Below are 24,982 nucleotides of genomic sequence, written 5' to 3' on the forward strand. Positions count from 1 at the left end.
AGAAAACAAAACAATACTGACCTAGAAACATAGTCCTGTATTATTGTAGAAATAAATCAAGTTAGGTACAGGAAACAAAACTCTGAATTTGATCTTTCCTTGAAGAAGTCTCCTTCTCTCACTATTTTGGAGTGTGTTCAGTGCACTAATTATGTTTATTTAATTCAGACATGTTGGATGAGTTGAAAGAGCATCCTGGGCTGATTCTTGGCCCTTCTGCTCAATAGCACTGTGAACTTGCCACACTCAGCTTTTGCAAACGTAAAATTAGTATAATACAAAGGTCTGCTCTATGAACTTCAAATTTTCATATTAGATACTTAAAGAATTATGAACTGTAAACTCTAACATGCTAAATAAGTACAATGTATTATTACTAGATTCTAACTGCCTTTCATTATCTTCTTTGGTGTTTAAATTGAATAACTATCAACTGTCTGTGTAAAATATAGATTGTTTAAATTTCCTTGAAATAGAAAATAGTATATTTTTAAAAAAAATTTTCTTACTCTTTCTAAGAAGTGAGGAAAACTTGATATCCAAAGTCATCTAGGGGACCACAAAAATAAACAACAAAATTACAGACTAACCTCACTTATAGACAGAGAATGCTACAATGCGTTAAGGAAATAATACATTAGGACATAGATTTTTATCCCCCAAATGATCTAATAGACATAAGAACATTCACTAATGTAACGGACTTTACTAATTGTTTGACCTACATAAATCCAGGGAGGCAAATGTTCCAGTCTTTGTAGAAAACCTTCCTCGTATTAGCAAATATAACTGTATAGTAATTAAAAGGTCTTTTGAAGTCACAAAACGTATGTCAAATATAGAAATACATTCTTAATGCATAATGAAGCTTTCAGAAATTTCTAAATTTTTCTTCTACATATTTATCACACCCTTATTAATTGCCTTAAAAATGTTTTAGCCCAAACCACCTAACTGCAAAGCAGGCTTGTATATTTTCATTTCTTACTTCACAGCTTTCAATTGTTCTCTCTTTCTTCTTCAAACATTAATCCTTTGTGCTTTCTGAAGCAGGCCCTTTCAGATTCTTAGTTTTCCCTAATCTCTTTTTTACTTAGCACAATCTTCACAAAAGGCTAAGGGGTTGATGATGCAGTAGAGAATCAGAGTAAGTAAGAGAGGGACGAAAGGGAAAGCTGGGAGTTTCAAAATTATCCTTAATGGGTGAGTGGAAAGTCAAAACTAATTATTTTGAGTTGATATGTTTTACTCACTGCAATAGATTAATGAATAAGAAACTTATGGTTATTTTGATAAATTCTACAAAAACATTTAATGAAATTATAAACCTTTCCTAATAAGTATTTTTTAGCTGTTAATGAAGAAAACTTCTTAAACTCAGATTATTATTATTATATTTTTTACTTTTACATAGAAGCTTTTTAAATAGAAATTTTGCATTGTTCAATATTCTATTAATATTCTAATTGACATTCAATATTCTATTAATTTCACATGTACAGCATGGTGGTGAGACATTTATATAGCTTATGAAGTGATCCCCCCAATAAGCCTAATGCCCACCTGGCACATACATAGCTATTACAATATTATTGGCTGAGTTCCCTGTGCTGTACTTTACATCCCTGTGACTATTTTGTAATTCCCAATTTGTACATTTTAATACCTTCGCCTTTCGTACCCAGCTCCCTCCCCCTCCCACCCCATCTGGCAAACATCAGTTTGTTCTCTGGATCTATGAATCTGTCTTTGTTTTGTTTGTTCATTTATTTTGATTTTCAGATTCCACATATAAGTGAGGTCATATGGTCCTTTAAAAATCAGTAGTGATAAAAAGAAAGTATTTACATCAAATTAATAAGTGTTGGGGTCAAGTCAATGGATTACAACTTGTGATAAACTAATACTAATACTAATAATATTAGAATCGTATTATAATAATAAAAATGGAATTCATTGTCTGGTTCTTAACTCTTGTTAATTTGATGTGAATACTTTCTTCTTATCACTACTGATTTTTAGAAGACCAGATATACCGGTTGATTATTCTCTAATGAACAAACAACATATATAAACATATGTCTGCAGTCTGAACAAATAGCATATATAAAAATATGTCTGCAGTCTGGATTTCCTGAATCAGAATCTCTGGTGGTTGGGGTCTGAGCATGGTTGACTTTAAACAGCTTCTCTGGTGAATCCAATGCACATCTTACCTGCCATCTAATATCAAAAGGAAGACTGATAACTACACTATTCATTGCAATGTGAGATAGATGGAGACCAGGACTCTGGAAAGCTGTGGGAAGTTCTATGGAGATACAGAGTTGGGAGACATTGATTCTGATGGAGAAGCCTTCTAAAGAGATGGCATATTGTAAAGTCTGTGAAGGATGAATACACAGTAAATAAGGACAACTTTATAAGGAGCATTCATTGAGTACCTCACGGAAGAGAAGGCAAAGAATCACTTGAATTCCCTCCTACAGGATAAACCTGTAGATATTTGAAGGCAGACTTCTTGCCTTTTTCTAAAGAAAATATTTCAGTTTTTTGTGTCGAGGAATAAATATTAAACTTGACAAGCCCTGATATGTGAAAACATGCTATTATAAACACTTTCATCAGAATTCAAATACAAATCTATCTTCCAAACAAACAATTTGACATTCTGGCATCTCCAAAATTGTACCAAAGACACGTATCATGAGCAACTTAATTTCACATCAGTTTTTTTTCTTTTTTCTTTTTTTACTAACCTCCAAAGTAAGAGCCATCTGTCAGCTTCATTTCTTTACTGGATTTTGTGATGACACCAGCAACACCATGTTGAATGAAATACATTTTTTTACCCACGGCTCCTTCTCGTATGATATAATCTCCAGGCTGAAACACCTCGAATCTCAACTTGCTCAGCATGGCAGTCACAAAATTAGGGTCCGCGTTAGCAAAAAGAGGCATTGTGGCCACTAGTTTCCGACAGTTGAAGTTGACTATCTCCTAAAGATGGCAAGAGTAAACAAATATTAGGATATTAATCATATCAGGAAGAGAAACGTGCTGAAATGAAAACTATATATATTTATATATATATATATATACATACATACATATATATATATATATATATATATATATATATATATATATAAAATCACAATTTAAATTCAGAACCAAAAATACACAAATTCTAATAATCTACATATCGCTTCAAAACTAAGGATTATTTTAATTTTTAGTTGAAATTTTGTATTCCCAGCTCCTAGTTAGGACTGGCATGTAGTAAACATTTGAAACATATTAAATAAATATATACAAGTCTCAAGTTTTATAACTTTGCATGTATTATTTTTCATAAGAAATTAGAAATTCTAAAACGTGAAAGAATTTTAGTCTTTTTTTTTAATAAAGAAAGGAAGCTGCATCATTTCCTATTAGCTACATTATCACTGCCGTCTGTGATCCCTTGTGTCGAACAATCTTACACCTACTGAAAGGAATTCTGAAACAAAGGCCTGACTGCCAGACAACAGCATTTTGATGTTTTCTCTTAACATTCTTCACAGTGGAGTGAGGACAACGGAAAGTACAGAGAAAGATTACCTAAAAGAACCTATAACTCTAATCTGTAATTATAAATTTGGTCTGTTTCTAGGCTAGATCAGAAAATCACTCTATCCAAAGTTTCTCATGTTTCCATTGGAAGTCTTGGATTGGAGAGAGGTCTCATTGTACTTTTCCTTTTCCTGATTTGTTTGTTTGTTTTATTTCTGGGTGGGCCAATTTTATATTAGAAGATTTAAATGTTTAATTTCATTCTGTGGATTATATTCCAGATTTGACATCTCTCAGGACCAAAATAGGGATATGGGGCCAACCATTTTTAATACTGCAAGTATGTAACAGAATAAACAATGGGAATCTCAATTTTACCACATGCCATTTCTCAGAAATTTCTTTTCCAATGAGCCTTCAAAGAAAACAGTGGAGCCTGAATTTGAAGTAACTCCTGATAAGAGGTGGAAGAGGGCAAAAAGAAATGGAGGTATCAACAGAGCCTGAGTTCTGAATTCCCTGATTTTGGGGAAATAAATTATACAAACCTCTGGATTCCAAGCCTGGGAAAGATGGTTTCCCTAGCCCTGCTTCATAAAATGATCTGATATTATCCTGGGATAGGTAAAAAAATTAAAAAAAGGAAAGAAAATTCCAGCTGATACCGAGGACATAAAATTTTGGGTCCACCAGGGAATAGAAGGAATTTCATCTTCAGGAATATCTTGTGCATTCAGCAGAACAGAGAAGTATCTCTAATAGTGGAGGTTCATGGAAGATTGTAAAATATTTAAAAATCAGCAGCTAGAACCAGAAAATGAATATAGCAACACAAACAACAAAAGACATTATATGTGGTACTTGGTGCAGCACCATCCAAGCCCACGTAAAACACAGTTGACTCCATGGGTGGCTGTGTCTAGGAGACCTGTGGTCAATTCTAACAGGTTCTAAAGAGCTGTGGTGGGAGTAGAGGACTACAATGAGGTTTGGCACATAGTAAGTGCTCAATAAACATGTATGCATGTATGGCTAGATGGAAGAAAGGAAAAAGGGAGAATAGCAGAAAGGAAGATGACAAAAAGGAAAAAAGGAAGCTGGAGTTGCATCAGTGAGTAAAAGTGCTCACAAAGCTTAGATTTGTTCCTGTTGGGAGTGGTTACTTAAAACTCTTAGAATGTTTTCTCAAACAAGTAGCTTGGGAAATAAGCGTTATGTGTATTAAAAATGTGCTTTTTACTATGCGAAATACTTCTCTACAAAACCCACATGAAGATAAAAGATGGAATGGAGTTACAAGAAGACAAAGATATGCCATAAAATGAGTGGGTGGATTGTTTAAAAATTAATGATCTGACTTGTAAAATGACAGAAGAATACTGTGTAGGAAACTGAAAATAAGTCAGATTGCAGAGAAAATAAAGAGTTTTCAAACAAAAATAATAAAGAGACTCCTTTTATCCATGTTCTTTGATTTGAACTATACAGATTTTTCTCTTCATTGCATTCTCGCCTTTTATTTTGGAAAATATTTGAAAGTGTATTTTATAAACAATTAAACAGGCATTAGTTAATATGAATAACTCCTTTTTCTGTGATGCACTGCATATTCAGGGTTACCTGTTGGGACTGCCTTGATTATAACATTGCTGGGATAATTTCATATAACTGTTATTGCTTGAAGGAATCCATTCATTTTTTTCTCTCTGTGGAACTTTTACTTCCATGTAAATACCATCTGATAGAAACTGTGAATTCTAAGAAATATTTGATTGGTAAAAACGTAATGAGATGGCAACTTCTTTGCATCTAAAAGTGTTCTGTCCTTTTTATATGTCAGGCTGTATTTCATTTTATGACTATGACACAATTTATTTATCCAGTGTACTCTTCATGACATTTGGGCTATTTCTAGTTTTAGGCTAATAAAATAAACCTGTTATGAACATTCTTTTTTTAAAAAATTAAATTAAATTTATTGGGATGACATTGGTTAGCAAAACTATAGAGGTTTCAAGTGTATAATTCTACAATACATCATATATATATATGATGTATATATATATATTACATTATGTGTTCACCACCCAGAGTCTGAGTCAGTTCTCCTTCCACACCATATATTTGACCCCTTTACCCTCTTCTACTACCTCCTTTCCTCCCCTTACCCTCTGGTAGCCACTAAATTGTTTCTGTGTCTATGTGTTTTTGTTTGTCTTGTTCATTTGTTGCTTTCAGTTTTATATTCCACATGAGTGAAATCATATGGTTCTTGACTTTGTCTGACTTATATCACTTAGCATGATAATCTCAAAATCCATCCATGTTGTGGCAAATGGCAGTATTTCATATTTTCTTATGGCTGAACAATACTCCATTGTATATGCATACCACATCTTCTTTATCTAATCATCTATCAAAGGACACTTCAGTTGTTTCCATGTCTTGGCCACCACGAATAATGCTGCAGTGAACATCGGGTACACATATCTTTATGGGTAAATATTTTCAGATTTTTTTGGTAGCTATCCAGCAGAAGGATTTCTGGGTCACATGGTAATTCTGTTCTTAATTTTTTGAGGAACCTCCATACCATTTTAATAGGTGTGAGATGATATCTCATTGTGGTTTTGATTTGCATTTCCCTAAGAGCTAGTGAAGTTGAGCATGTTTTCATACATCTGTTGGCCGTTGCATGTCTTCTGAGAGAAATGTCTGTTAAGATCCTTTGCTCATTTTTCAATTGGATTTTTGTTGCTGTTGTTGTTCTTGTTAAGTTGTATGAGTTCTTTATTTTGGATATTAGCCCTTATCAGAGGTGTTGTTTGCAAATATCTTCTCTCATTTGGTTGGTTGCCCCTTTGTTTTGTTAATGGTTTCTTTTGCTGTGCAGAAGCTTTTTAGTTTGATATTGTCCCATTCATGTATTTTCACTTTTATTTCCCTTGCTTTTGAGGTCAAATTCTTAAAATCCTCTCTGAACTCAAGATCTACTGCAGATGACATCATTCTTTATATAGAAAACCCTAAAGACTCAATCCAGATACTATTAAAAATAACAAACAAATAAAGTTGCAGGATATAAAATCAGTGTATAAAAATCCATTGCATTCTTATATACTAAAACTGAAATATCAGAAAAAGAAATGAAAAAGAAATCCTTTTGCAATTGCAATAAAAAAAAATTACCTAGGAATAAACTTAACAAGGGATGGACTTATACACTACTGAAAACTATAAGATATTCTTAAAAGAAATTGAAGAAGACACAAAGAAATGGAAAGATATTCCATGTTCATGGATTGAAATAATCAATATAATTAAAATAGCCACATTACCCAAAGCAATATACAGATTTAATGCAATCTCCATCAAAATCCCAACAGCATTTTGAAAGAAATAGAAGAAAAAACTCATCAGATTTGTATGGAATCGCAAAAGACCACTAATAGCTAAAGCGATCCTGGGGTGGGGGAGGGGGAAGGCTGGAAGCATCACACTCCCTGACTTCAATTCATACTACAAAGTGACAATAATCAAAAGAGCATGATATTGGTAGAAAAACAGACACACAGACCAATGGAATGGAACTGAGAACCCAGAAACAAACCCACATGTACATGGGCAGATGACTTTCGACAAAGGAGCCAAAAACATACGATGGAGAAAAGAAAGCCTGTCTAATAAATGGTGCTGGGAAAATTGGAAAGCCACATGCAAAAGAATGAAACTAGACTGCTGTCTGTCACCATGTACCAAAAGTAACTCAAAATGGATCAAAGACCTAAACATAAGACCTGAAACAATAAATTGCTTAGAAGAAACCAGAAGTACTAAACTTATGACCATTCTTAAAGTGCCTTATGCACTAATTTATCTTGAATATTTACCTCATGTTGGAATTGCTGGGTAATCCGGTAAGCATATATTTACTTTACTAGTAGACACTGCCAAAAGTTTTCTAAAATGATTGCATAATTTTTCTCACATCCCATGTTTCCCTGAAAATAAGACCCAACCAGACCATCAGCTGTAATGCATCTTTTGGAGCAAAAATTCATATAAGATCCAGTATTATATTATATTATATTTTAATATAAGACCGGGTCTTATATGAATTTTTGCTCCAAAAGATGCATTACAGCTGATGGTCCAGCGAATTCTTATTTTCAGGGAAACATGGTAGCAGCAGTATGTAAAGTCGTGGTTGTCCTATATCGTTGGCTGTGTCTGAGATCATCACTCTTCTAAATTTAGCCATTAGTATGTATATAGAGATATTACTCGGGTCTTGTTTGTTTTTACTAATCATTGTGGTTTAATTTTACATTTCCCCAATGATGAATGTTGTTATGATGATTTTCATAGGCATATTGGGCAGATAAATATCCTATTCGGTGAAGTGCCCAGTCAAAAGTTTTCCCTGGATTGTTCTGTTTTTCTTTTTATAGCCCTGATGTGAGTTCTTTGTTGGAATATGCATTGCAAATATCTTCTCCCCATCTGTGGCTTGTCTTTTCATTCTCACTGGTATCTTTTACTGTTATTGTTTTGTTGGTAATTTGTTTCCTTGTTTGTTTAACTTTATGACAATCAGGAAAAATGAGATTTGATATATTTAGATTGCTTCAGGAAGAATAGATGTTAACATATATCTTTGCTTTGGAATTATACATACTCTGAGACACTGGGAAAGTTTAAGCAATATTATTTGGTTATAATAAAAAAAGAACAGCAATATTTTAAGGCTCCTCTAGCACTTCAAGTCCTTATTGATAACTTAAGATAATTGTGGAAAGTTCCATAGTGTGAAAATTTAGTTTTCCTCCATTCTACATTATTTTATTCTATGAGGTATCGTTCTAAAAAGTTTTAATCATGGTACCTATGAATATAATTGTCACTATTACAGTAATGAATTGTTGAGTAATACTGACAAAACAGAAAGGCTGTTCTTTTGCTAAATTCCTACACCCAACACACCCTGTATTTTTGGATGGTGCAGACAAGAGCTTCCTTCTGAGAATTACATCAGACAGACATTCTGATGGCGCACAGACATGCAGACTTCCATATTAACATTAGGAACAAATAAATACATATAGTAAAATACAAGTGACACTTCATCACCTAGAATAAAAAAACAAAAAAACAAACAAACAAAAAAAACAAACTGTTGCTGCTCATGTTGCCCTATTCCCTTCCCCTCAGTTTAGTAGCCTGGACTCGTTAAAATCAAAACAGAGTAATTGGGAGTGTTAAAATTTCTTTAAGACAGGGACTGTTTTAAGAATGAACATAATAAAAACAAGGGACAATACTTACTGAGTATTTGCTGTGTTCCAGGTATTGCTTTAAATATCTTATAAGTATTAATTTATTTTATCCTCATAAAAATACTATGTCATATGTATTATTACTACCCTATTATAAAGAAGATACTGAGTTATCTACCACAAATCACACATTTGCAAGAGGAAGAGCTATGATTTCTTAGGCAGCTCAGCTACCTAATTTTGGGTTTTGATGGATTCTAAGAAGCCATCTTACCTTTGCACATTATCTAGAATCACCACAAACCCTGAAGATTTTGATATTAACCACAAATTTATTCTTTTGAAATTCACACGTTTTGAGATCCTGACATGGACATTTGTTGATTGTGAGTTGGCAATCTGATGGCTATACACTTGTCTATTTTTATTTCCCCCAGAGAAAATATTTTTAGAAGTCTGAATCTGAATGTTTTTATATGTAACATGCATGATCCAGTTTGCCACAATTTTTCAAACGTCATCTGTTTTATTACCTTTCTACTTCACACAATTAGGCTATCTGACTGGCTTCTTAAAAAATAGAATTTGAGAGTGAGGGAGGGAGGGAGGGAGGGAGAGAGAGAGAGAGAGAGAGCGAGAGAGCAGTATTTTTTGTTGTTTGTGGGGTGTGTGTCTTGTGTCACTGGGGACAGTACCAATGTGTACCCTTTACTTCTCTCCTTTTAAAAAATGTTTCTGGTCATTTGTTTCTTCAGTGATATCTCTGGTTCTCCCTGCATGGCCCCTAAAGGAACATAATTTAATTTCACTACAAGAATGAGATACGGAAGGATAAAATTTATTAAGCACCCATGTTAAGCAGGTACTTTATATATCATATCTCATTTATTCTTGGGGGAAAACAACCAAAGAATAAACTTGATTTAGTTTTATTTGCCCACACAGACAAAAGAAAGAAGGTAGTGGAGTTTAGAGAGAGGAAACACATTGCCCACACCACAATGCTAGAACATGTCTAGAGAAACTAACCATTGCATTTGACTTCCAAGTTATTGCCATTCACCTCACCATTGGGTCTCCTACTATCTGGATCAAAGGCATAAAAATTTAGCATCTAGAATTATCCCACATCCTTATATTTTGTAATTGTCTATGCTTTAGAATGAAAAAAAATAGTTACTTTTAGTACATGTTTTTAAATATTTTACCCATTTCAGACTAATCTCTATAGCTTTTTTGCTTAAATGTATTTCTCATTTTATTTACCTTGTAACCAATTTAAATGGCACATTTGCAATGTACATATTTTCAGGGCAGATTATTAAATGACAGTGTATTTTCTGTTGTGGAATTCTTTAAAAATACTTGGTTCTAGGTTAACAAAATAAGCAAAAAGGACCTTGTTTATGTTTATTATATGTAATTCAATTGCTATGGAAGTACAGCTGCTTTAACATTAATTTGCTTAAAAAAATTTTGAAAACTACAAAAAAATGTTTCTTTTATATACAACATTAGATTAATTTTACCTTCAATTATCAACATTCAGTTATATGTCAGGCAAATCAAAAGCACTTCCTCTGCACCAGAAATCAGTGTAAAAAGTAAGTATGGAAGAAAACAAAGGAGATATTTAGGCATAACTAAATGATTCAGGGTGGTATTGATAAATAAGCCTTCTGGTCAACATGAACTTGTTTCCCTTAGTAACTCGATAACATAGTCACAAATGATGAAGCGGAGGAATGAAGTGTCTATACAACAATTAATAAAATATAAGCATTGTAAACATGGACCTAAAGATACTTAATGAAAGTGTTAATGGGCTTTAGGTGATTTAGCTGAACCACTTGAAGTTATATGCAAACAGATGTATACTGTGTATGTGTCTGATGAGAAACAGATGGCATTTTCAATATATTCTCAAAGGCGCCATCACAAGAAAGAGGGAGAGTACCAAGGGTCTAAATGTAGTACAATGACCATGGTGATGACAGTAGTGAACATTTATTGAATGCTTTGTGTTTTCTCATTTAATTATAACAACTACCCAATGAAAGAGTTACATTAATGACCCAGTAGTAAGATGAATCAAATGAGTCTCAAAGAAGTTGTCATTTCACAAAAATCACATCGCATGTAGGAATGAACCCAATATTTAAACATAAACCCTCTGCTCTTTGAGCTAAATTGTGCAGCACGGTAGCCACTCACGTGGAGTTATTAACAACTAGAACTATGGCTAGTGTGACGAAGAAACTGACTTTTTAATTTAATTAATTTACCCATTTAAGTTTAAGGTTAAAAACTGATAGTTCAGTTATTAGAAAATGTTAAATTATGTTTGGAAAAACTTAGGTGGATATACTTTCTCAATTGTAAATTTTTTGAAATTTATATACTGAGTAAGCATTTATGAGGAAAAATTAACATCCAAATAGAGATGCGCTGTAACTATAAAAAAATACACCAGATTCTGAAGACTTATGACAAAAAAATAAGACTGTAAACTATCTCATTAATATTTGTTATATTGATTGCACATTGAAATGATAATACCTATGTTAATACATATTGTTAACAAAATTTCGTAAACTTAATTTCATGTTTTTTATTTATAAGGTAATTACTAGAAAATTTAACATTTCATATGTGATTCACATTCGATTTTTACTGGACAGAGAGTGCTCCTGCAGAACAAGCATGATGTCATATGTAAGGGGACTTAGAATATAGAATCTATTTCAAGATTTTTTTAAAACCCTCATGTTAAATATGTTATTTAATGAAGAATTCAGTAAGACCAACATAAAGTACAATTTTTCAATATTATTTATACCTTGGAGAGAGAGATGAAACAGAATGAGTAAACCGTGCTTTAGTTTGACCACTGAAAAGATCAAATTTAGATCCCAATGAAGAGTAACTCAACATGTGGAAATGGCTAACTAAAATTAATTTTAAGAGACCTCACTGAAAGCTCTAAGGAAGTCATCGGCAATCATGACCTCTATGACTGCTGCATGGAGTTTGTGAGGCAATAAATGAATAAAATAAAAACTTCCGTATCAGTTCTGAGCAGTTGCTAAGTATCTCAGGAGAGGGCATCCCTGACATGCCTGCTGAAGAACCCAATACAGACAGAGCATGGTGCATAGAAGGAACCCAGAGAGAGGTGAAGTTTGGGTTTGTGGGTAGAATGTAGGGCCTTTCTTGGGAAATAACAGATTACTGTGGGACCTTGCCCTCATCATGGCTCTCCTGTGGTCAGCATCAATTAACAAAACAATGGCTTTAATGACCTGCCAAGGGTGACATTCTGTTCCGTTAGTGTTTAGAGGAAGAGGGTAAACCTGTGGCCATATTTATGTTATTTTTTTTTTTAAATGCAATTCACAAGGAGGCTCCCATCCAAATTCAGAGAATCTGAATATAAATCTTTAGGATGTATGACTCAAAATCTCTCCATTCAATAACACACTCCAAGTTATAAGCAGTGGTGTGGAAACAGTGGTTCCTAAAATAAAGCAGTACCTGAAAGTTTATATTCGAAGGAGAAAGATATATATGCCTACATTCAGTGTAAGATAATTGTAAAGAATAAAATAAGCATGGGTTAGCTTCCTCCGTGTGTGTGTGTGTGTTCAGTCCCTGATTCTATAACCATCTGGCTCTGTGCCCATAGAAAGTGAGTCAGACTTCTAATCTAAATCTCATCTGTAAAACGGAGATAACACGAGCAACTCTATCATAGATCACTGTGATGAGCAAATAAAGGTCATTCAATGTTAGCTATTATCAAGCATTATAACTATTATAAAACAATATCTGTTAAGATCAAATCAAATAAATGGTAGAACCATATATTCTATAAAATTTCAAAGAAACAAAAATTCCAAGGTAATTTGGAAAGAGGGTATTGAGTCTGATTGAAAAAAAAGAGTTGGAGACTGGTTATTAAAGACCAAAGTTGAGGTGGGTGCAGAGCTTCAGAGGAAGAAAATGACAAACTTGTCTTAGGGCATAATCAATAAAATCCCCTTTTGGCCAAAATCCAGGAATAAAATATAGGATTCTTATGCTAGAGCTACCGTATTGATACAATAAATTTTGAAGGTGAATTGTAAATTATATACATATCCCATTTCTTTTATTTAAAAGGAAACACATGTGGCAATAAAAATAAAAAATGTCCTTTAGCATTCCCAACTGGCTTATACTGATCTGGTTGTTTGTCTTCTAAATTACAAGATGGTTGACTGCATGTAAAAGAAAGTCAAGCCATAGAAGCAGATATTAATGCTTAAAAATGTTTTAATTTGTCCAAACATTGGCTAGCAAGTTAGGTACTGCTTCAATTTCTTAAACTCAAAGCATTTCCCTTGATTTCTGAGTCCTATCAGGGAGGACTTATGACAAGCTGTTAGGTTGGTGCAAAAGTAACTGCAGTTTAAAAGGTTAAAAATAATTGCAAAAAATGCAATTACTTTTGCACCAACCTAATATTTCATTAGTTGTGATCCTATGTCTTATTTTTTTAAGGAGGGCTTTTATTGCAACTCCTACTAAATAATTCAAATATCAAAAATTATCTAATAAACTACAAAGGCAAGAAATACTCCACTTTAATATTTATTTTGGGGAAATTAAAGGAGTTAGAGATAGAAAGAGAAGATTAATGAATTAACAGAGTACCTCAATTTTAGTTTATTATAGTTTTCCATCTTATTAAAGAAGATTAATCAAGTATTTTTTTGTATTATCAAGAAAATTATACTTTTTAAAATCTTTGAAAACCAAGTTAATATATACACATTCCTTATAATATATAAAATAACAAAACCTCTGTATTCTCATCACCTTAATGAAAGTAATTTGTTTATGTATTCCCTTAAGATAATCTCTTACTTAATATAGTTGTAGTCATAATATACATTCAATATTTGTCCCCCCCCTTTTATAACATAAAATATTTCCCATTATGAGACACAGACTTTATTGCCTTTCTTTTTAATAGCTACACTATATTCCATCTTGTGTTAATCATAGTTACATTAAGAAAAATCCAATAGTGATAAAGAAAAATGGCGTGCAATGGCCTCTTAAATATTGGCAAATTTCAGCATTTTTAACCATTACCTATTTTGAAACCCAGCTATATCACTAATTGCTAGATTAACAGTCTCTTCAAATTATGGATTAAAAGATCACTAGCCTAAAATCTCTGCATATACATACAAATGCAATTATGGTTGAATAGCTTAAATGAAATCTGCCTCCTTATAAAGACTGGATCAGAAGAAGATGAATATTGAGAGGCAGAGATTCAACAGTCTTACTGTTTTCTGTAGTTACAGTTTTCATATGCATCTAGTTTGATTGTGACACATTCAATCATATTTAAACCTTACAGTGTGAATGCAAATGAAGTTTGAAATTAGTTTAGTCTTAGCATAGTGCCACTGGTTTGGTTTCCTAGGAACAGGAATATGTTGTTCCGTTAGGTACCATGACAGATGACAGCAGATGACATAAAATTCTCTTCATGTTCACTTAAATTTGATTATAAAGGAAACAAAAAGAGGTAGGAAAAGACCAAAACAAAGTAGACCAAGGAATTCTATTTGACGATGAAAGTGTTTGTTAGAGAGTATATTTCAGCCCCACCTGTGGTACCCAGGCTGGAGCTCAGTGAGGATCTGTGTGAACTCAGCAGAAGGCGGCACCAATTGCCTGTGAGCTATAAGCAAGGTGCACGAGTGACGTGCAGAACAGGAGGTAAGTCAATGGACATGATAAAAACAGACTGATGTAAACTATCAACTACAGAAAATACAGCCAACAGATGTCCGGAAGTATGCCAAAGTAAAAAATATTGTTAAAACAGGACCAGCAGATAGTGGAATGAACTAAAAGACTTAAATCTGAGAGAAGGTTATTTGGAGATGATAACAAAAATGTATATTTGAAATTGTATAATGTAATACACATAAATTCCTTTTTATCAGTAATCGGTCAGCAGTGGAAATAATCCATGCATAACAATCCATGTACATGTGCAAAGGACATGTGGAAATCGGGCCAGGCACTAAAACCAGGCAGGCATCCTAAGATGCATTACACACTTATTTATCTGTCACTCTGGTTAGATTTGAATGGAGCATTGCATGTGTTGGCAAGTGTTGCTGTCCCCCCCTGCCCCAAATTCACTTGAAGCTCTAACTTCCAGTACCTCAGAATGTGACTGTATTTGGAGGAGACAGAATTTTTAAAGAGTAATTAAGATAAAAGGAAGCTGTTAGGATGGGCCCTAAACTGGATGATCTGACTGGTATCCTTGTAAGAAGAAGAAAGTTGGACACACACAGAGACACCAGGGCTGTGTGGGCACACAGAAAAGACCATGGAAGGAAAGAGAAAGGAGGAGGCCATCTGCAAGCCAAGGAGCAAGGCCTCAGAAGAATCCAAATCTGCTGACACCTTGATCTTAAACTTCCAGCTTCCAGAACTGTGAGAATTAAAATTTCCGTCTTTTAAGCCGCTTAATCTGTGGTATTTTTGTTATGGCAGCCCTGGCCCACGAAAGAGTGCGTTATGCTGGTAATGTGGCAGGAAGCATGAAGCTGCCCTCTTCTGAGTATCTGCCAAGACACAGCAGCACCTGGGCTCTGAAGGGGGAGCGGGGGCAGGGGAGTCTATACCATCTGCTTAGGGTCGCTCTCTGAGAAGATGGGGCACACAACCCACACACTTCAACGACTTCTGAGCCCGTCATTTTAGGGAGAAACAAATTCAAACAGATATTTAGTTGTAAGGATTCTGTTTTTCTGAAGCATGTTGGCATTCAGACAGCAGAGCAGCAAGCACACAGAAATGGCTCTGGTGATCAGGACTAGAGATACAGGCCTTGATCAGGACTAGAGATACAGGTCTGGGTGCTATTTTGTAAGATTCATTTTGAGAAGTTTCATGAAATATATATATATATATATATATATATATATATATATATATATATATATAACAATATTTATAATTTTAACAATTCTTAAGTGTACAACTCACAAGTATATTCACAATGTTGTGCAATCATCACCACTCTCTGTATCTAAAACTTTTTTCATCACCCTCAACAACTCTAACCATTAAACAGTAATTCCCTTTTTCTCCTTCCCCTCAATCCCTGGTAACTTCTATTCTACTTTCTGTCCCTATGAACTTGCCTAGTCCAAGGACCTCATACAAGTGGAATTATACAATACTAGCATAGGATTAATTTTTGAAGTGCTAGTAACAATGCCAGTAAGAGAAATACTGGGGAGGAAAGAAATAATGAAGCAATGGTAGGAAAATAAAAATCAATCCCTAATAATTAGTGTAGGTTTGACCTTTCCATGTACCGTGTTTTCCCCTAAATAAGACCAGGTCTTATATTAAGGTTTGCTCCAAAAGACGCATTAGGGCTTATGTTCAGGGGACGACCTCCTGAAAAATCATGCTAGGGCTTATTTTCTGGTTATGTCTTATTTTCAGGGAAACACGGTACCTACTGGCCATTTGAATATCTTCTTTGGAAAAAAAAGTCTGTTCAGGTCCTTTCCCCATTTTTAATTAGACTATTTGTTTCCTTGCTATTGGGTTATGTGACTTCCTCATATATTTTGGATGTTAACCCATTATCAGGTGTGTGGTTTGCAAATATTTCCTCATTCCATAGGTTACCTTTTCACTTTGTTTCTTTTACTCTGCAAATCTCTTTAGGTTGATGTAATCCCACTTATTTTTAATTTTTTTGTTTATGCTTTAGGTGTTGCATCGAAAAAATCATTGTCAAGATCTATGTCAAGCAAGTTTTGCCCATGTTTAAGTCTTGAATCCATTCTGAATTTTAGTATGTAGTGTCTGTTATTCTCTGGCAATTAACCATGTGTGACTTCTTACATTTCTTGTGCTTTCAGTAATGTAGTTTAACTTGTTCGTCATAGTTTCTTTTTTTTTGTTTTTTTTTTCATGTATTCATATCTTGTCTCTACAAGCATATAGTGTAAGAAATTTGAGACTGGAAACCACATTTGACAATTTACATTCCCACCACTCTTTGATCAGTCTAACAGCCAAATCAATAAGTGCTATTTGTCTATTTGTTTTCTAGAAACTAGGGATGCAGGAAAAAAATCTCTAGGTCAAAACAGAGAAGTTCCAGTTTCTTTGTTTGGAAACAAAGAACACATTACTAAAGAACATGTGACCACGATCAGGCCACTTACCTAATTTTTCTAGCCTTTTGTTACAGTGACTGTTATATGAATATCTGATCATAAGATCCCTGTATAGCTTTACAATACTATGATTCTAGCCTATTTTGGTTAATCTTAACTAAACACACTTTTTTAGATGGCATTTTAAAAAATCCACAAGTATGTACTTAAAAAAAATGATTCAGAATTTCACTAAAGAAATATGCATGTAAACTATGCTGTCTCCCAACAGTCTATTCAACAAATGAAAGGTCAGGACAGTGTTACACTCTCAGCCCGATTCACGTTCTGGGAAAATGAAATATACTGACGTCCTATATTCTACTGGGACACATGATCTGTACCTATTTTCAGCCCATGGCTCTTCACACTCCATTGTTTAAAAATAGATCAGTTCTGAACTTTGGAGACAGGCTCAGAAGGGCATTAACCCCTTTCTCCACGGTTAAGTTTGCCATTTTGCTCTAACCCAATCAGCAGACTCCTGTTTGTGTTAAAAATAGGCCTTCTTACTTTGTACACATTCCAACAAGTTCTCATAAGCAGAGTGGTCCAGTTCACTGGATTTTCAAATTAGTTTTCAGTTTTAAATATACTGCCTGCTTTCACTAACGCATTCATCAGTCTCATGATCCTAACATTTCAATGCCAAGTTTTAATGCTAAGACATTGTCTCCAGAAAGCTGGCTGTTAAAATGCAGGAAGAGCTTATTAGCAGATTGTTTGAATAAATTCCAAAAGAAATGAGCCATATGATAAAGCTGGACTTGGTGTCCCTCCTGTATGTGGTCTAACACCCTCTGAATGGCCATATCATAGCACTTACACACAGTTATAATTGCTTATTTAAATTTCTGTCTTTCATTAAGCTGTATTTCACTAAGCTGTCTTTCACTAAGTCCCATGAGGGCTGGGACTATATCCTGTTCGTCGCTGAATTATAGTAATACCAACAATTAAATTTTACTTGGACTTAATTTGTGCCAGGCACTTTTCTAATTTTTTATCTTTTGCTGATTTAATCTTTATAACAATTCTATGAAGTAATTATTATCATCATCAAGCACATTTGCAGATGAGGAAAGTGAAATACATACAATTTATGAAATAGCCCAAAGTGATACAGATAGTGAATTGTGTAGCTGGATTTAAATGAGGCAGGTGGAACCAGGGCTATGTTCCTAGCCCCTCTGTAGCAGGTTCTCAGTTATGATGTGTTAAAAAACTCAAAGTATACATATAGCTATTAATGGCACTGAGAATATCATAAAAGGGATTTAAACTATTCAAAACAATAAACCTTTGAATAATTCTGAACAGCCAAGGCTACATGACAGTATATTATAAATAGATGGAAGGAGGAGAAGAAGGCGGGGTCTCCAGGGAGAGCCAGGTCAGGTAACAACTGGGATCCCAACCCCTCACCAAGCCCTCATTTCTAGAAGTCACTGAAGTCCAGCTCTGCAGACTCACAATTCTGACGAGGCCCAGTCACAGAACAACTGGACAGTGAAGATTACAGATTTTAGATAATAAATGCATCACCAAATAATAGCTACAATTTAAAATGCCAAGTTTCTGGGAAGCATCTTAAGAATTTTTCTCAGAAAAATTATGGTTGTTCCTTTACTTTGTGTCTGATGTGTTTTAGTTCACAATGAAATGAAAGTAATTTTTAAAGAGGATTTTATGGTCACTTCCCAGAATGCTGACAATTCCAGTGGAGCTGGTGTGCACATTACATGGCCTAGCCCAAGGAAAAATAATACACAAATTTATCTGACACTCAGAATCTTCTACATCCCTCAGTGGCTCACCACTTAGGCTTGGACAGGAAAACCAGCAATAATTGTTTTATGAGCCACTGACAATATTCTTGCCAGACGTGGCATAACAATATAAGAAAAAAAAAAAAAAAGAAGTATTTTCTATCTATTCCATGGATTTTGGGGAATTATAAAGGCTAGACAGAACATATATATCTCCTACAATGGGACTCTATTGAGATATCTCTCACCCCCCAAGGTGATTTTATTATAAATCACTAATGCACAAAACTGGAGAAAGGTAAAAAGAAAATAAAAACAGCCACATATAAAATATAACCTTTTGGATTATAGTGCATACATCAAAACAAAATCACAGAGGAACCTAAAGGTGCCAGCAAGTTCTTGTCATATACTGGAAACAACACTGTCCACAGTATAATCTAAATTGATTCAAAGAAAGTGCCGTGGCCACAGTACTTTACAGCTCTCAGCATCATTCTTTTTATCCATACAAGCACCACTGTTTGGTCGGCAAAATGCCCTTTCCAAGCTCTAACAATCAAGGATTCTTTGAGATGATCTACCAAGTATGAGGTCCTTATTTAATTTCTCTTTGTTTATATATCCAACAAATAATTATTAAATATGTACTCTCTAGGGGTTGGGGTGTTGGTGGAAATCAAGAAAGACAAAGTCCTTGCCTTCTTGAATCCTGAGTTCACACAGCACAATGAACAAACAAACGTAAAGGGACTGCAAGAAAACAAACAGAGTGATATGTACACAGCAAAAAGGCTGATGTGATGGAGAATGACTGCCAGGGAATTAATTGAGATGAATTCTCAGAGAAGGCCTCTTTGAGGAGGTTACATTTGTATTGAGACTTGAACAAGAAAAAATGAGCCAGATATTTGTTAAGGGCACTTAAGCAATTAGTCTCCAAGGTATGAAAAAGACAAATCACCTAATTTCCGCCATAGAAATGGAAATAGGAGAAGGCTTTCAATAAAGCAGTGCTTTTGAAGTATTTACCAACTGAATTAATTTGAATATGCATGACATGAGCTTTTTATGAGCGCTTCCAAAGGTGACACAAGTGACATTCTTTCCACCATTTTACATACTAAAGATTTTTTCATATGTAAAAGTATTTAAACACATTGAAATGAAAGAATAGGGAATAAAATGGATAAAACATAATGTAGAATTAACTGATTATGAATATAGAATTATTTTCATGTTCCTAAACTTTTCATTTTACATTCTTTCTCTATTTTTATGCAACAAAAAACTTTCGTATAAATTTTTGAAGTTTTGACCTACCCTTCACTTTTACACATTCCTGAGAACCCAAACTTGTGTTGGCAGAAATCACTGCTCTTAAGTATATATTAGAATCTCAAATTACGCAAAACACTTTCATAAAAAATGAGCCTTCCGAACAATGAACCATTTTAAGTTTGCAGTCTTGTTAACAATTTAAGATGGCTGTTGACTCAAAATTGTATATACGATTAGCAATTATGTGGTGTGTGTCTGTGTATACAATGCACATCTTATATTTTTTACCTTTTATCACAAAAACACATATCAAATAATCCTGTTTTCCCTTTCGGAGTATCCTAGCTTCACTAATTTGACATTTATTGTATCAATAATTCAATGTCTTCTATGTGCCAGGCATTTTCTAGACACTAGACACACAACAGTGACCAAAATACACCTTTGCATAAACTTATCTCCTAAGAGGAAAGCAGGTTTTGAAAGGTAGAATAATGTATTTTACTACTTTAAAAATATTTCTCTTGATCTACTACTATGACTTAAACATCACAGGTATATAATACTCCAGTTTAATAGGCAGTGAGATCTATTTCCCATTGTTACTATTGAACTTTTCTTCAGAAAACATGTCTGGCTTTTTTAGATTCAAGTTTTATTTAAATAATGCCTTTGTTATCTCTTTCCTTATACTCCTATGCTAGTCATCCTGTTTCCCTTCTTAATAAAGTCTTAACTCAGGATCACACTAAATTTAGCCTTTTGTGTGATTCTGTTGCTAGTAGAGCAAAGGCTAAAAAGCAGATGAACAAATGGAACACATTGTTTTCACTTTTTTAAGGTGTTAAGTGTTTGAGCATTTCATGCTTCCACTTCTAGGATCTCTAATTTTATTAAGTAGTCTTGATTCTTACCCTGTTTTTCATTCATAATTCTGTTAAAGACCATTCATTCAGTGAATATTTAATGAGTTCCTACTATGAACTGGTCACTAGAAATGCAAAGATATTAAGACACAGTCTCTATTCTCAAGCAGGTCATAGTCTTGAAAGAAACGAAAAATAAACTGACAAATGATAAACATACTGATGGAGACGGAGTGGTCAGAAAACTATAAAGAAGGTCCTGACTGGCAAGAAGTGTAATGGAAAGTAGAAGGCAAGCCGAGTGGAAAAGATTAAAGGTAGAGAGAGTAGCATGAAGAAAGGCAAAAAGGCAGTCAACAGCATTCCCCACCAAGGAAACATCAACCATTCTGTTGATGAAGCATGGCTGCAAACAAATGAAGACGGAGGCAGGCCATGGAATGTCTCGTGTGCCGTGTCAAGAAGCTTGGGATTTTTCTTGCAGGGGATAGGAATTCATGATCAGGTTCTAAGAGGAGTAACATTGCCAAACTTGTGTTTTATAACCAATTAATATGGTAGCCATGAGATGGGACACATTTGAGCGAGTTGAGATCAAAGGCAGGGAGAAAGGTTCTGAGTACATGTCAGAAGTTAAGATAAAAGATGCTGAACTACAGAATTTGAAAATGTAAGGAAAAAAGTTGATCGTAAGTTAATGATAGAATAGTTGTAGGAAGTGAGGAAATTGGACAGCTTTAAGGGGAAAAAATGAAAAGTGGAATATTTTCTACTGAAGAACAGAGTAAATTAAAGTGTGGAAGAGAAGGTAATTAATAAAACACATAATTATGAAAATTTCCTTAATATCTTGATTTTGTATTACATTGAGAATTTTCAGCATAGAGGAATGCTTCCCACTTACATGTAACTTCTTAGGGTTCATTTTTATGCTCACTTTTTCTGTCAGCTTTCTATATACCCTCAATGTCATTTTATGTTAGAATAGTTACTTGTCTCTGCTTCTTTAAAATAAATCTTGGATTTTATTGTGTCCTGTATTTTGATCCATCTTAACCCCTGATACTGTCTTTTGGATTACTTTTGTCTCCATGCTATGGCTTGTCCCTACTTTGAATCCCTCCAAGCCCTTGAGAACTCAACCTGGTTCCAGTGTCCTGAGCTTCTGCACCTTAGTGAAAGAGATTTAGATTTAATATAAATTATCCAAGAGATAAAGAGATAAAGCAAAGTATATAGATGGAGTTAAAAATAAACCAAAACAATCAAATAAGTGATATATTACTTTTTAAAAAATATAATAGGTTTGAATTATGTTTCCTAAAGAAAAAAGATTTACATATTTATATTTGATTAAGGACTTTGTAGGGAAAATAAGCTAATGAATAGCATAGCAGGCATTTAGCTCCCTTCATTGAAGAACTATTACTGGTATCGTAAGGTTTTTCAAAAAAACAGACCAAAAATACAAATAACTTTTAGTGGATGCAAAAACTTAAGAATGGTTAAAATTGGCAAGGACGTTAGTGGAAATAAAAATATTTATTGAGAATTTATTTAATATATGCTACATGTATCAGGAATTTCATGAAAAATTTAAAATAGAGACGAAATGGGCTTTGCTTTTAAGGAATTTTCAAGACAAAAGTAGAGAAAACAACTGTGAAAAAAGCAGTGATAACAGACAAAATGTATAAGTAGCATAGATTTAGGGACTCAGTACACTGGGGGTCAGAGAAAAGAGTGATCAGAGTAAAGGGGTCAGAGAAAAGAAGGCAGAAATAAAGAAGTATTATTTGAACTAGATTTTGCTAGAAGATGAGAGTCATGTCTGGAAAACATGATGCAAGAGTGAGAAATTATAATTGACTTTTGCAAAACAGCAAGCTGCACAGTTTGGCTGTAGGCTACTTTGGAATATGTAGGGCAGGAGGGAACAGGAAAGCTGGAGATTTAGCTGGTCAGAGCAAGGGAGGGCTAGACTATGAGTCTAAAGTAGCTTTATTTGATGGAATTGGTAATATAAAGACTGAAAGTTCCAGAGCAGAGAAATGACCAGCTTAAATCCATAGAAGAAGATTAATCTGGCATCAGTGAAGTTTTAAATGGTAGTTAAGAGAAAAGACAACAAAGGTTGGAAGGCAACTATGGGTATAGTGTGGCTAGTCCCTCTGAGAAGAATGGTTAGAGTGCTGGTACTGGGAAAAGAAACAAGAGTATGAGCATAAGATGTATTACCATGATCAATGGATAGCATTTGGTGATTGTATGGATGTGTAGAGCAGAGCAATATTCAAAAAAGGACCACAGTTTTATATTCCAAATGACTTGAGAAAATGAATAAAACATTTACAGAGAGACTTCAAAACATAAATGGTTTAATGATGGAAGATAATGACTTCATTATATAGCTTACTATGTATATGGGACCAGGATATATCATGTAGCTTTTAAGAAAATGCAGCTTATGGCAAGAATTTGGAGCTCAAATGGACAGAATTGAAGTGTGAGATAAACTAAATAATTTAGAATAAATTCAGAAAATCAGAATGAAAAGTCTAAGTAATGGTTTGGTGCTAAAGAAGAACAAAAAGAAGATTTGGGAGGTGTGTCTTGTTAACAGTTGAAGAATTACCAACAAAGATTCAGTGACAAAGGCTTTGATGATTAGCAGGTTACTGATAACTTTCACCGAAACAATTTTGGTAAAGAAATGAAGATCAAACCACAGTGCACTGATTGCACAGTAATATTCTGAGGAGGTTGGTGGTAAAAGAAAGAAGAAAGAGCGAGGCAGTGTAAGAAATAGGAACAATAAAGACAATGGTCCTTTGCTCTAGGGGTGACCTGAACATTCGAGTGGGCAGAGGGAAGACTTCTGGGGGGGGTGGAGAGAAGAAATAAGGCAGAGAGGCGGTTATTGAAATTACAGTGTTTTAATGAGGTAATAAGAAATGAGTAACTCTCAACAGGTCAGGTCAGTCTCTGAATAGAGTCCAGGGGATGAACAGGGAAAATGAACATGAGAGGAGAGCAAAAGGTGAAAAAAGAGAAGATAAAGAAACAGGTAAGAATGAGATGAGAGAGTAGAAGACTGGGAAGATACAAGACAATGAGGATACAAGAAGGAATTTTGATAACTAGTTATACAGAAAATTGCAATAGATAATGAGTTATAGAATTGTACACTTGAAATCTATGTAACTTTATTAACCAATGTCGCCACAATAAATACAACAGAAAAAGAAAGAAAAATGTAAAAAAGTAAAACAATTATGAGAATCATCATTAGAAAAACAATTTCCTAGCACTTTTTTTTTTTTAAATAGCTAAAAGTCTGTATATAGGAAAACATAAAAAAGAATATGGGCAAAAAAAAAAATAGATGTCTTAATATTTTATCCTATTTTTTCCTTGTGAGTAATATTGTAACATGGATGTGAGGATTTCCTGTGAAAGGAGAAAATAAACAGTGATTATGTACCATGGAGATCCAGGACTATAAACCTTACCTCTCTCAGAGGATCATTGAGTTCACAGAGAATGTTTTCCTCATCAAAGATTTTGCCTTGGTATCTGTGTTCATAGTAATCGTGTATCTTCTGACGCATGTCAGCTGGTAACTTATGGAATGACATGTATTGCTCCACTTGCTTATACTGTAAGGAAAGGAAAAAAGGAAATTAAGAAACATTGCTAGGCTGTATGAAAAACCATCATGTTACTCTTGTGCTATACTATACTCAATAACACTTAACTAACAATAACAAAAGAAGGAAATTCTTTAAGGGGAAGAACCAGTGTACTAGGTTGTAATGTACCCAATCTGTGTCATATACTGTAGAAGGCATTTATTTAGGTAAATATTTCCTGCAAAATACTGAGATAGCATGGAGAGGAGGCATGAAATGAGTTCAGAGTGAAGTTAATCTCCAGAAAAGCCAGTGATGGGGAAGAAAAAAAGAAGTGACACTATT

The 24,982-nt window shown here is 34.1% G+C and overlaps 1 protein-coding gene across 1 annotated transcript in view; it reads right to left on the bottom strand.

Moving 5' to 3' along the window:
* The window catches only part of HCN1 (hyperpolarization activated cyclic nucleotide gated potassium channel 1), a 345,552-nt gene that overhangs the window by 39,570 nt on the left and 281,000 nt on the right, over nucleotides 1–24,982 (bottom strand). The window contains exons 5-6 of the mRNA XM_019736249.3: nucleotides 24,518–24,664; nucleotides 2,760–3,000 (exon numbers count right to left, since the gene is read on the bottom strand). Of these exons, the coding sequence (XP_019591808.3) occupies nucleotides 2,760–3,000; nucleotides 24,518–24,664 (388 nt within the window). The remainder of the gene's footprint in view (nucleotides 1–2,759; nucleotides 3,001–24,517; nucleotides 24,665–24,982) is intronic.

This window comes from Rhinolophus sinicus, chromosome 3, assembly GCF_057876585.1.
Source record: "Rhinolophus sinicus isolate RSI-liver-muscle chromosome 3, RSI-T2T, whole genome shotgun sequence".
Classification (NCBI taxonomy): domain Eukaryota; kingdom Metazoa; phylum Chordata; class Mammalia; order Chiroptera; family Rhinolophidae; genus Rhinolophus; species Rhinolophus sinicus.